We start from the raw sequence: 14387 nt of genomic DNA, 5'->3' as shown, positions 1-14387 counted from the left end.
GAGGACAAAATAAAGGATTCTGCAGTACATGAAAAGCCATGAACATTCAGAAGGAAAAATTCCACCGTGTTGTGCACAAGTGGAATTTATGTGAAAATAGATTTGCTGCTACCCACTTTATAAAGATAGCCTTTCCCCGTTTCATGTGCTAGGGGTCCAACTTTTTCTTTCATTTTGGCTGAAGATTCCCTTTTAGTAAAACAGAAAACATTACTTTTTACAATCACAATCAATTCTTTGACTTACCGTAACGACCATACTGCTAGAATTTTATAATTAGAAAGAATGCTCTTAGCTAGCTTAAAAAGTGGATCAGACTGCTTTATCATAAAAACTGGAAGTGTGTTATACCACTAAACCAGTAAAGAAATGTATACTGCAAGTGTGACTCTGAAAACACAGGACAGCTCCTGTTATTACAATTAGAAATGCGAATTACAAAACTGTGCATTTTCCCTGCTAAATGTCACATGGTTAGTTTCACATCAAGAAACTCTTTGTTATCATCTGCAGTGTCTATTTAAGATTCACTTTTCTTCTCTCTCTTTATCATTCAGGGAGCCACATCACATTAACACGTTAAACACATTTACTGTATTGTAGATGCAAAGCAAAAGAGAAAATTTTCATTGATCAATTACATGATGCTGGTTTTAGCTTCTGTTTCAGAACACGATCCTTTTATAGATTTTTATAGACCCTTTTATGGACTGACGCTATATATTTTACAACCCAAAATAAGGATTCCAGAATTAAATCTGCACTGCCAACCATCTTCACTGCAAAAAAAGGAAGTGTGGCAGCCAGCCCTTTTTCAATTCTATAGGGTCATCTCTTGCATGACATTTCATATAACTCTGCCTCAGGGGAAAAAAACTGCTCAAAATTGAAATGAAATTTCTTATTAAGAAACTCAGCTCTCTGCTGCATTTTAAAATAAACCTTAATTTTGTCCCAACTGAGTACTCAAAAGTACTCAAAAAAGAACAGAAATATTGTTCAACTCGCAGCATACAACATTTCTTTTTCATTATAGCATGGAACTATAATACCTTTTGAAATCAAATGGTTTCTTTTCCCGAACACCAGTGCAATAATTGAATTTTCATATTTAAGTTCCACAAACACATTTTTAAAACATGCATGGCACAAGTTTTGCGATTTCAGTTGGAAGGAGATAGTGTTATTGAAACCCTCTCCATCTCAGTAATACCTGCTTCTTGGGCACTGCCCTGAGGAGAGTCTGGCTCTGTTTTCTCTCTATTTGCTGAAGACAGTAAAATCTTCGTCTTTCTTAGCCTTCTCTTAAAACTAAACAAACTAATTCTCCCAAGTCCTGCCATACATGCTATGCTGCAGCTCCCTGATCCTCTTGATGGCCTTCTACTGGACTCACTTCAGCAAGCCAACATCTTGTACTTGGAGCCCCAAACTGTACAGAACCCTGAGGGGCTAAAAACAGAGCCTGAATTAGTCTGCTTACACCCATACTAATGTGAGTACATACAAGCTCAACCACTTGTACTTGCCCATCCTTTTGGAAGCACCTTTACCTGCCTGTTGCTGCACTCCAGGCATCTGAGCTGTCCCACTATCGCTCTGTGCTCTCAGTGAGGTTACGGCTCTGCAACTGCACATGGATTTCTAATTCCAGCTCATTTTTTCCTGTGCTTTATGCATTTGTAAAAAGCCACTCGAGACAGGTCCCCAGTCTATCTGAGGAAAAACTGAGAGCCTTCCTCATAAATCCATCCTTAAGGCAGCTCCTTGCTGATCTCCCTTCTCACTGGGTTCTGGTCACCATCCCTGAAGACCCCACCTGAAAGTCCTCTTCTGCTAGGTTCCCACCTTCCTTTCACAAAGGAATCAGCTTGGATCCATTCCTGTTCCTGCCAACAGGCATTGTAACAGAGGTAAAGGCTGCAGGAGGCAGCTCCTAAACCTGGCTTTGCTGCTCAAGCCAGTGTATAAAGAAAGTACATTGCAAATTCCCATGTTTTGGCCAAACTCCAGGACAATGGGGCAACCAAACTGAAAACATTCCAAACAAAGAAAAATACAAAGTATAGCAGAAGCAGTGAATATTTATATGCACATATTAATACAAATACACAGTCCTGTTCCTTAGCACACAGCTCAGTTCAGCCCTGCATTAGTACTACTCCTTATTTCTAGAATCTGAGCCTCCTGGCTGTACAGAAATTAAGGGACCTACAATTTCAGCTCCATCCTAACAGCTTTGTCAGGCAGGGCATTTGGCTAATTCTGATTAAAGAGCTGAGAGGCTGATATTCACCAGATGACATATAATAAAATTTTCAAAGAAAGTAACTACTTCAATAGACAGCTTATTAACAAAATAGAGGTAATGCTGATGAAAGGCAATACAAATTACTTAAGTGACAAACTGAAAATCTTTCTTTGATCACTGGTAGGTATTAACTACATATGGATTAACAGTATACATGAAATCACAGAGATGTATGATTTTGCCTTGTTGAGACACCATTTCTCTTTACAATCACCTCTCAGCAATTCAGTTTTCACAGCTCCTGCAAGAGAACATGTTTTAGAAGAATATCTCCCAGTGAAATGTTCTGAACTGTTTCATCTGGTTAGGCCTTTGACTCCACAAGAATTTAAATATATGTAGGTAGTTTTCAAAAACAGATTCTTTTAGAACTATTTTTTTCAGAGAGAAAATTTGTGTTCAGTTTTATAACAATATATTACTTCCCAATGTTCTGATGTTTTATTTCCAGAACAGCTTATTAAGAAGCATGACATACTGATGATTTTGTTAACCAAAACTGCAATTGAATATGAATACTCCTACATCTATGAAAAAGACTCATTGTTTCAGCGTTTTATTTTCTATAATATCTCAGGAAGCTCCTTTATCTATGGGATATCTTGATAAAAATAATACAGTAAGGAGAAATACAGGCTACCAAGGAAAAGGCTCTTACAAACCTTACCAATAAAATTCTCTAATCTCAGATACCATTGGTAAGAATTCATTTGAAATATCACCATTCTAACCTTTAAACGGTTAACAATTTTGGAAGAAACAAATTAAAGAAACTAGAACTTTACCAAATCTTACCTGTCGAATTATACTTTTTACACAACGGATGGGAAGGCCTTGATAATTGGACTTGATTATCCATTTTAGGAGATGATGTCCAAGTACTTCAAAGACCATACAGACATCTGGGATTTGATTAAGGATAATTTCCAAGTAAACTTGTTAACAAGATGAACCACAGACATATTTTTGCATATTGACTACAGCAATCAACATCTTGTAAGAAAAAAGTTCCCCCTAAACTGAGCAAAAAATAGTACATGCTTTGGTACTACATTTCAATTCTATATGAACAGGTACAAGAACAGTGCCCAAATTAAAACATTCTAATGATGCAATTCTTGTCTGTTATTTCTGAATGTAACAACAGCATTAGGGTGAACATTGAAATGGCTATATGTAAAAAAAAATAATTCATTTTTGTTCTTTGAAACAATTCAAAGTACTAATTTGCCCTATTACTTCTAGTTTCTAATAAATTTTAAGTGATTTGAATAGAAGGTTTGAACAACAGAAGACCGCAGCAACAGTGTTTTAAAACTGAACCACACTAAATATCTTTCTGACTAGGCTCAGTTGAAAAACACTTGATAAAGTCAACAAAGTAGTACGAGACTGGATCTCTTAACCACCTACAGTTTTAACTGCAGAGGATAACGACAATTATCAAAGAATTTAGGTGCAAAGACAACTTGTAATTCAGAAGCAGCAATATGGAAAAAAAAAAAAACACAAACAAACAGAATGCCAGAAAGTTTCATTTGACCCATGATCTTGTCTGCAGATAATAAGGGAAGAATATTGGAACAGAGCAAGATATAGAAATTTCCAGTGATTTGTGGTTCAGGAACCTTTAAGTCAGAGCTTCTACATCTAATATACCTGGGTAAGTTATTTTTCTATTCAGAAAATATTCTAATATTCAAGTTAATTGCAAGTTTTAGCATCCATAATGTTCCAGCAAAAAATTATACAATTTGACAACGCTGACTTAACCCTCAGAGACAAACTGGGAATAACCTTACCATCGCTGGAAATTGTAAAGAATGTTGAAATCTGAACTACATGACACTATAACCTTGCACAGAATAATGCAATACAAATGACAGAAAATGAACTAACTGATGGATTCTGCAGGAACATCTCATAGAAATTAGATCCTCTCTTTCTCCATTCATAGGAAACCACGCTGTTAGGGGAGAAATCTTACCTAACTTATCAGTGTTTTCATTAACCAGTTTCTTGGTGATAATCTTAATGCTGCTGTCTTGAGTAAAAATGAAACTTACTTTGCCTATGGGTCTATCACATCCTTTTCAAGCACCTAACCCATATGAATAAAGCTATGTGAAATTTTGAAATCTACATCCCCAAGATGGAGTTGGACTGAAAGATAAAATCCCTCAAGACTGGGCTTTGTACTTTGTGAAGAATTTTGATTCACTTTGATTGCTGCTATATATTCTTCTCACTCGATGTTCCTCAACTCCTGTATTAGAAGAGATCATGAATAGTCATTTCCCAACCATATTAATCAGCCTACTCAGTTCCATTCACAAGAGGAAACAGTTTGGGTTACTTTACCATCCAAGCATCCGATGACAAGAAGTCACTAATAAAGCACAGAGCCATCAGAGAGGAAGAGCAGAGCACGTTAGCACTACAGGGCTTATTAACTTAGCCCACGCAGGGAAGATGCAATGCTACAGAAAGACAGCAACACACATTTCTGAAAGGCAAGACTCTGCAGTGTTAAATGAAATTTAGGACACCCGCCCACAGTCCTTCAGGCCACTGCTGCTGCAGACTCTCCAGTGCACATTCCTGCCATTCCTTGTTTTTACTGGCCTGCTATGCCTTGCCAGGAACCAGAAGAGGAAGGGATGTGGGGAAGTGAACAGCTGAGAGGCAAGCAAGGGGAGGACACAGAGAAGGAAGATGCGAGGAGGAATGGCAGAAGTAGACAGAGAAAAAGAGAGCCACAAGAAAGAGGAGTGATGTATACCTGGAAAAGATTGCAGCATTTCACCAGGAGGACTCTGACAAACCCAAGGCAAGCTCAGTATTGGGGAGGCAAGTGGGATGGGGAAAAGACAAGCAGGAGGCTCAGCGTTTGGAGAAGATATGTCAAAATGTGACAGTTGTCTGATTCACTACTGTGACCTGAAGCATGTAAACTGCAAGCCAGCATGTCCACAAAGAAAAGCGTGGGGAAAGCTGTGCATTAATTATCAGGAAGCCAGCCTTGCAAGCCCCAGGATCATCCCACAGCACCAAGTGCCTGACAGATGAGCGTGTCCGAAGAGTTCTTCAGAAAAAAGAAAGCTGAAGCCCATGCTGCATACATGTCTCTTATGAAATGATCTTTGAAGGGAGTCTGGAGAATATCTGAAAGGGGGAAATTTAGCAGAGTAGTGAAAGTGAGAGTAATAAACATAACAACTATCAGCTGACAGCATTAAGTACTAAAAACCATTCTTTCCTGACCAGAATCCTGCAGTAACTATCTATTTATCTACAAACACAGCACAGGAATATTTAGAAATCTGATGAGGTTTGAAGACTATTTAAACTAAATGACATAAAGCTCTGGTACCAACACAGAGCATATCTGGATGCATCTCAGTAGCTCCTGGGCTGGCAGTATTTAGGCCCTATGGCATTCAATTAATGCTGTATATTCTTTGAAGATAAATTTAATACAATTATCATAATACACGATCATGTCAGGAATGTTTCCTTCTTTATTGTCTCACTTGTATCTCCAAGCACTTGTTTCATTATGTGATTGTCTGAGTTTCTTATTAAAAAATGTTTCCCTCAATCATTTATTAAGGCTCTAATGAGTATCCAGTGCAGTCTGGATAATCTGGAAAATCGCAATTGCAGTCTTCTTAAAATGTAGAAGTAGCTAAAAAAAATAAAATACTATCAGTCTAGTGTAGCATAGCACACATTGCTAAAATCTACACGTATATAAACACTTCTTACAGCTCCTAGGAGAAGGATGATTGTTTTCAGACACACAGCCATGGCAGTGGCTCTGCAAACTCACAGCCCTGTGCTACTTGGTTCTTGACAAGCTTCCCCATTTGGAAGCTCCACAACATTTTGTGGTATTGGCCATCTAAAGGATACATCAACCTCTCCTTTGTCTAACTTTTAAAAGTATTTCATAATCAATAATCAAACCTCTATGAAGGATATGTTGTTTTAATTTACAGGCAAGGAACAGATATTTAGTGACTTGCCCAAAGAATGCCAGAAACAATACAGAATGAAAAATTCTCAAATTGCTCTCTCAAACTCTTCAACTCAGTAACACCACCGTAGCACTAAAATGGCTTTTTTTAAATGGAAACCACTAACAGCAGAACATTAAAAACAGTTACTTGATCCTTCCCTCCCTCCCAAAAGGACATACACCAAAGATTTTTTTTCCCTAGAAGCAAAAAAGGACTTGATCAAATAACCAATGCAACCAAATTCTGATCAAACTAGTAATGTGATTCAGGATGCACAAACTGTTTTACAGGAAATCTCAAAGCTGAAGATATTAGCTATCATATTTTCACTGGTGACTAGGACTTTGACAGACCTAGTCAAGGATCTACTAAGGTAAAACTGAAACAGAATACATCAGTGTCAGCTATCCAGTGTTAATCCACTAACACGAAGTTATCTGAGCCCATGTTACACTAATACATGACCTCTCTTGGCTTTGTCAACCTACATGCTGTATCTCCAAAAGAGTTTGGATATGCTTTTATATACTATCCCTAACCAAATTTACTCTCAATACTCAGAAACAGCTTTTACCTTTAATACAGCTGTTTACATACCTGTGAATCTCATTAGTAATATAAGAATGATACTGGGAAACTGCTCCCTTAAACAGGTAAGAATTACTTCCTCACATAAGTATGAGTACATTTTCTTATTTCCCGTTTCATATTAGTGTTTTATGATGAAGTCAGTAAGTCAAAAATCTCTGATTTCTAAAAATAACTGTAATTATTCTTCAATAGCACAGTTGTCAACTGAAGAGCTGAAGTGCTTTGGTGACATTATTTTTTAATGAACACAGTTAGACGATAGAGATATTTATGCAGTACTTCTCAGCAAGCATCTCAGCTCATAGATGACAACCTATTTTATACAGCCCAGCAGCACTGAGAAATCCCAACCAGGGTTCTTTGCCTCATTGTGTTAAACAACTTCTTTGATCACAAATCGTTTATAGTCAATTTGAAATGACTGCTAGCAACTGTATGGTTTCTTTTAATTCATGCTAATGTGATGATATGATAAAACCCACGAAAAAAAGCAGACTGTGCTGACTTCACCTACGCTTAAGTAGCTTTCTACCAAGGTAGCTGACCAGTGAATCATCAGGAAACAAATATGGAAGAAAGGGGAAGCTGTTAAAATCCCATTCCACAAATGAGAATACTTGTCTCTATACTCACTTTTCTCACTTACAACAAACCCAAAGGCTAACTGATGTCAAGAAACATGGGTAGGATGAAAACTGTTTGCACACTTCTCCCTGGAAGGATACTTTCCAATGGGCTTTCAAACTTACTGGAGGTCACCTCCTAGATTCCTCTCCTAAAGAACTAGAGCTAGTGAAGAGTAACTTAACCTAATTTGCTAAAGACTGAAGGCACATCACCAAACTCAATTTAATCTTAAGCTAGAGCAAGAACTGTCTCTGTTTAGTAGTGTGATACCATGAATAATGAGGTCTGTTATTAGGCCTCCAAGACACAATCACACAAATAAATACCAGTTGTAACAATAAATGAAAGGACAGTAATATAATAAGCTGCTAAAACATCTAATACAGTTAGCAAAGACAATTGCCTTTAGTTCAACTAAAAAGCCAAATGTATTCAGAGACCCCAGATTTTCCCTAAGAACAATATTCAGACATATATATTACTTTGTCTCCCTCTCTCAAAGCATAAGAAAAGCCTTTAAAACCGTTGCCAAAAAATAGAGGTCATGTGGCCAAAAAAGGATCACGTAAACCAGAAAGTGATGCTCCCTGCCTTCACAATTCTCACAAGAAAATAGCAACCAGCTTCTTCATGACACTGACTCTTTCTCCTTACTACTCAAGGACAAAACATATTTATCGTAAGCCTCACCTTCTACAAATCTCTTCAGTAGAAAATTTCTAAACAAACTTACATTCTCCAGCTCTAGTACCATGGCAGGATTGTCTTTTTTTTTTTTTTTTTTTTAATTTTGTATTATTTAAAAAGTGTAAGCTATTTCACTCCAGTGGGTGCACTAAATGCTAGTCTACTCTTTGCATCTGCACACATGGTGATGTTTCTACACTGCAATTTTAAGCTAAGACTAATTAAAAATAGCCAGAACTAAGAGATTACTTATCTCATTAGATCATTTTTAATGAAGTTGCAACATTTTCAAAAGGATACGTATTCCATTCATTCCAGAAATTTTGAAGTCATCAATTAGCTGTACAACCATATCTTTGTTGGGATCATTAGGGTCACTTTCACGAACCTAAACCAGAGTGCAAACACTGATATTTTAGGAAAGAATTCACATTAAAATACTAATTACTTAGCTTTCAATATGAAACAATGTTTTGGAGCTTCAGAAATCATGGTAACATAATAAATTAGCTATTTAGAAAAAAGATATAGAAAGTTTAAAAACAATATCCCACTACATTTTTTAAATTTGTTATTACTATCATGATTAGTACTGAACAATACTGTGTGAGCGATACTTACACATTTGAGTAACTTTATTTCATCCAAGGCTGTCTCTGTGTAATGCTGGGCACTTTTTACAACTTTCATTGCAACAAACCTTTTTCCCCTTGAAAATAAAAAATAAAACCACTTTCAACACATGCTCTGAGCTAAAATAGACACATTTTGAAAATTTGGAAATGTTAAATAGAATATTTCATAATTTCATGCATTCTGACAGAAAACTATAAAGCACTGAAAAGCAGCTTTTAACAACATTGTGTTAACGACCTCATTTATTGAATATTTTATCTCCTTCATGCTAATGTCTTTAGAAGAGATATATTTTTTCATTAATGATACAACAGAAATAAAAACATTAGCTTACTCTCACACATTCAAGACAACATGTAAATTAAATAAGCAAAGCTAATTTGTCAAAAAAAACAGTTACACATATTCTGAGAGGTTTTATAAACGATGGACTTAACCAAAGGCAAAATAATAATGCAGACGTTTTTCTGCATTATGAAAAGGATAGCTCAAATTTACATAGCTTTATCATGCAGGCAAAATAAAAGTTACTGTAAACAGAATAAAAAATGGATATAAATAGTTTACTTACTGCATATCCCAGCATAGCCAGACTGTGGAGAAGTGTCCCCATCCTAGCTTTCTAATAACATGATATCGGCCATTGAAAAGATCACCAATTTTCACTGGATGATAGCCTCCTTTCATGAAAATAAAAAGTAGAAAAAAGAATATTCAGAAAACAAACAGTATTTTTCAGTTCAATTAATTCCTGTAGTATAAATTTTCCCTTTCAAATTGTCCTGGACTATAAATAGGAAGTCTAAAAAAAAATTACTCTAATGTTAAAAATACTGCCCTACTTGGCCTGGAGAGAAAATACTCATGCCCTGTACGTACTGTAGAGTTTATCTGTCCTTCTCTGTTACGGCTTTCATCTGTGGTAATGCCATCTGTTCAGAGTACAGGAAAGATCTGCATTATTTCTTTATCATATATGAATTTTCTCCAGTCAACATATTTTTGGATGAATGTAGACTCTCAACAGAGATCGTTTTAATTCCCATTTGCTTTCTACTAATAAAGGCAGCGATAAAATACTTCCTGAGAAAACATTACGAACGTCAACTTTATCGATGCTTTTCTGCTTGGCTCCTGACCCACGGCAGCAGCGCGTTTTCCCAAGCCTGAGGGTTTTATAGCGAGGAAGCAGAGGGAGCAGGTAGCTACAGGCTTTGTCTAAGCTGCATTTTAACCCACGTCTGCAGGCTACCTACCCGTTCTCCCCGCCACAGTCCAGACTTGTGCCCCCACACACCTTCCCAAAAGCCCTGCTGGCAGAAAGGCCAACCTGAGAGCAGGCTGGAGCTCAGGTTTCAGCACAGCGGGAAGAGGTTGCAAGAGGTAGTGCTGATGTTTATTGCTCCATTGTGAAGCTTTTTATTTCCTTTGTATTTTAAGAGGTGTTCTTAAACGCCAGAAAGAGAGTGATCATATGAGATTATTATTCAGATCTTAAGACTCTAAATAAACATTCACAATTTTGCCTAAATGCAAAGGAATAATACAGCTGCAGCCTGCAGCTCTCCAGGATGTCACCCATCTGTCAGCTGTCAAGGGATTATCTCCTCGGCTCTTGCCGGTCCTTCGTCATGTCACGCCCAACTGGCCTTTGGAAGAACCCTCACTTACTGATTATTCCACTTCAGATTTGGAAAACCTTAAGAACACTTCCTTTAGGTTGTTATATTTGTTTTGAAATATGCTGCAAATCTTGTTAGAACTGGTGCCCAGTTAACACAACAATGCCAATTTATTACTTAATTCCTTGGATTTAGAACGGGGAGTTGGCTCTTATCTCCTGCATATCTGTGGAACAGCAGCAACAAATCCGGATATATTTATATCCTTTCTATGCTAATAACATTTTTTTTTTTTGCCCTAACAGAAGTTCAGGAGTTTATTTATGAGCTAGTCGCAAGGATTTCCAGAGCAGATGAATAAATTTATTAGAATTTTATGACAGAACTGTAAAGATTGCATATTTAACACAACTATAACGCTTAAATAAAATATTGATTTAAATGTCAGTATGTCTAAACAAACTCTAAACCACACAGCTATGGGATCTGTTCAGTGAGTTGCATCTCCAGGCTGAATTGGCTGCTGGCAAAGCTTGCCCAGAGCACCAGCCAAGAGCTGACCCGCCTGGCCCCGGCCCAGCCGCCGGGCTCTGGCACCTCCGCGCCGCTGGCACCACCTCAAGCACGGCCGCAGCACCTGGGGGGCAGCCCAGCCAAGCTCTCATTTGGGCCAGGGCCGGTCTGGATCGAGTGGCAGCACGGTGACATGCAGGGAAAACTTCCCTGCTATCCTTAGGAAGGAAATGTTTGCAAAAGGCTTCCAGAACAACTCACCTAGCAATGTGAAAAAAACCTTCATTTCCACAGCCAGGTTGTGCCAACTTAGTAAGAACGTGCAGCGTGCCCGTGTGGGAATTCCTCTCTTTTCAAAGAAAAAAGCAGATCATTTTTGGAATGCCAGCCCAGATTTACGCCCCAGGAAATGGGATGTCCATTATTTAGGGTAAATGTTGACTACTGGGCTTTCCACTTTGTTAGGGAAAAGAAACAGTACCGGGTACAACTGAAACCCAAGTCTCCTGTGTTTACATTATTCAGGAAATTCGCTGAATGAAGTCACACATACAAATTCATACTGATAGGAAGAAGTAACCATAAAAAAACCTAAAGCACTAATTTGTGTATTTAACCAGCCCTACAGTAACAGATGAGGATGAAAATATTAAGAAAACTGGATGAATGTAATCATACTGAGACAGTTACTGACTGTTTTAAAACAATCAAAAAAAAAATCTATTCTTTGGTAAATTCTTTCCATAAAACTCTACTCAGGATGATCAAGCGATAGATGTGAGAGGAAGGTGAAGGGAACAATTACAGCAATTCTACCTTTCTGGTACTGAACAGGCCTACATTTGTGAAGCACATCAAGCCTGCTGACCTGACAGCAAGGATTGCTTAAAATGCTTCAAAAGTAAATTCAGTGTCGCAGTATCATTTCTTATTATTTTTGTCCTGCATATATCGCTGCAAGAAACCAGTGAGATGTATGAAGCTGTATAGTCATTATTCCTTTTGCAAGCAGATATAGTCAGAAAAGCTGAGAAGAACGCAACACCTCGGTTTAACATCTGTCTATGGTTTGCAAAACAGATTTTAAATTAAACAATAAAAGATTTTCTGAAATATTTTACTAACTTCTTAAATGCCTAGTCCTAGTAAATCGTTCCTGAGCACAGTTACATGGCTTCAGAAGCATTTGAAATCACACACAACTTATGCAGCCTTTTGCACTGCAACAAGGGTGTAACTCTGGGCCTTCAAACACATACAACAATGGTCAAGTCTTTTTTTTTTTCCCATTAAACAAAATATTTGCCTTTTTTGTTTGTTTGTTTTTGGACATGGTAACAGCATTAACTCTCAGCTACAAAGAATTCAAGCACAGGTAAATGTGTGCTTCTAAGAACAATGTAGTTTATAAAACTGCCTTGCAAATCTGCCTGTGTGAAGACAGCCTTTGGCATATTTGTGCTTCAAAGGGTCAAAAACAATCAAGAACTTGTGATACTTTCTTCCCAGCACAGACAGGAAAGAGAACTCCCTACAGAAGAAATCAAAGACACTGAAGTCAAGTCAATAAACAAGCTGACAAGTTATTTAGATAAAATCTATGTAGTGCAAGAACAATGACACAATATATGTAAAAGCCATGTTACTTTGGTCACTACAGCACTACAACACGTGTGTATCCACCGAGTAAATATACGCTTCACAAGGTATTTTCTACCCTCCTAAGTAACAGCAGGAGCAGTTTTGGAAATAATCAATAACTATTCCTGTAGGTGTTATTCCCTATTCCTGCTGCTAGGTCAGCAAGGTATTCATTTACAGGTTGTGCACAGCAGCACAGCTAAATGTACTATAAAAATCGGTGTCATCTTATGATGAATGCAATTATTTAAGTTCTTCATGGTACAGAAGGTGCTTCCAAGTAGCAACGACAAGAAAGTATCTATGCAAAATTAGAGTTTTGAGAAAAATTATGTAATCTTGGAAACACAATATTGGTATTTGAAAATATACAATGTGTAAGTGGTAGTGCTGATAACGTAACAAAAAGTCTGTTGTGCTATTCACTACAGCACACACACAAAGTCTCTCACACTGCTAGCTAGCTACAAGCACTCAAGAAAGAGGGTCAGAAAAAAATGAGATCATTATTCCTAAATGTCTCCTGAATGTATTGGTAATTGTGGCTGGCTAGTTCTATGTTTGTATAGGGAATTATTCCCTTTGTGAACTGGATGAATGGGAGACATCTCCAGGGGGCAAAGAAGATGATCAGAGAAGCAAAGAATTCCAATTACATCTATGACATGACAGACTCTTGAAAAAAAAACCTCCAAGTGTTTCAAGGCATTTCAGAAAAGAAGAAAAAATAGCTTCATTGTCTAAGTACCCCTTGAAAAATCATGTAGTCGGAGTTTTGATATTTCCATTTCTTAAACAAATAAACATTTGAAAAGCATTTGATCTAAATTCAGTGCCATCGACAGAAGTCAGTTCACAGATTTAACCAGGCTCTGGAAGAAGGCCCAGGGGAACAAAGGTTGGTCTGCTTTACACAAGTGGCTGTTGGTGCTCTCCTTCGTATCAGGTGTCAATTCAAACTACTCCAATTTCCTGATTAAAAATACTATTACGAGTGGCAACTATTTACTAGCCACTATGTAATGTGGTGAAGATGTGAGCCCAGCTCATAGTAACATATTCTTAAAAAAACATCTGTAACAGGCAATGGTAAATATAGTTAATAGATAAAACACTATATTTGTTAAAAATATTTATATACTATATACTCCCTCATCAAAACTGCCCTTCTATGAAATTTCAGACTGGGGCTGAGAATGGACTAAATATGCTTTAAATCTTACTCAAAAATCCTGAGGGATTGACACTTTGGAGATCAAATTAGGAAAAGAAGAGACACTCCACTAAAACATGGTAATTTCCAAATATTTATCTTCTGCTCCATAAAGATATCCCAAAACAGGAAAACATATTCAAGCTAATAAAACATCTCTCCAAAAATCTGGAAATATTACATCCAAAAGCCATCCCAGCAATTCTTTACCAAATAACTGATTCATTCCCCAGACTGAATATGAAGTCTAAATGGCTCCAGATCTTCCCAGCCTTGCCATTTGATTCAGACGCATATACAACACTGACCTTCCTGTCAAGTTCAACGACAGCAAGTAAAAAAAAAAAAAAAAAAGGAAGCTTACTGATCACTCTAACAGGAAATTATGGTTAAAAAATAGACAAATCATGCAGTGGAGCAACAAAAGCACTGTTCTCACAGAAACAAATGATTATGACATCCAAACAAACCAAAGCTCGAACCAATTTTTAGTACACTTCCATCAATTCACAGATTGAAGATTT

The 14387-nt window shown here is 37.3% G+C and overlaps 1 protein-coding gene across 7 annotated transcripts in view; it reads right to left on the bottom strand.

Annotated features, from left to right (window-relative positions):
• The window catches only part of SRPK2 (SRSF protein kinase 2), a 142145-nt gene that overhangs the window by 27845 nt on the left and 99913 nt on the right, over positions 1-14387 (bottom strand). For all 7 annotated transcript variants that reach the window (XM_084510464.1, XM_084510460.1, XM_084510459.1 and 4 more), the window contains 4 exons: positions 9446-9554; positions 8860-8947; positions 8539-8626; positions 3107-3213 (listed from right to left, as the gene is read on the bottom strand). In XM_084510464.1, the coding sequence (XP_084366590.1) occupies positions 3107-3213; positions 8539-8626; positions 8860-8947; positions 9446-9554 (392 nt within the window). The remainder of the gene's footprint in view (positions 1-3106; positions 3214-8538; positions 8627-8859; positions 8948-9445; positions 9555-14387) is intronic.

The sequence above is a fragment of the Aythya ferina genome, assembly GCF_964211825.1.
Source record: "Aythya ferina genome assembly, chromosome: 1".
In the NCBI taxonomy this organism is placed as follows: Eukaryota; Metazoa; Chordata; class Aves; order Anseriformes; family Anatidae; genus Aythya; species Aythya ferina.
Note: the sequence above shows the minus strand (reverse complement) of the source record. Positions and strands in the feature narration are given on the sequence as shown.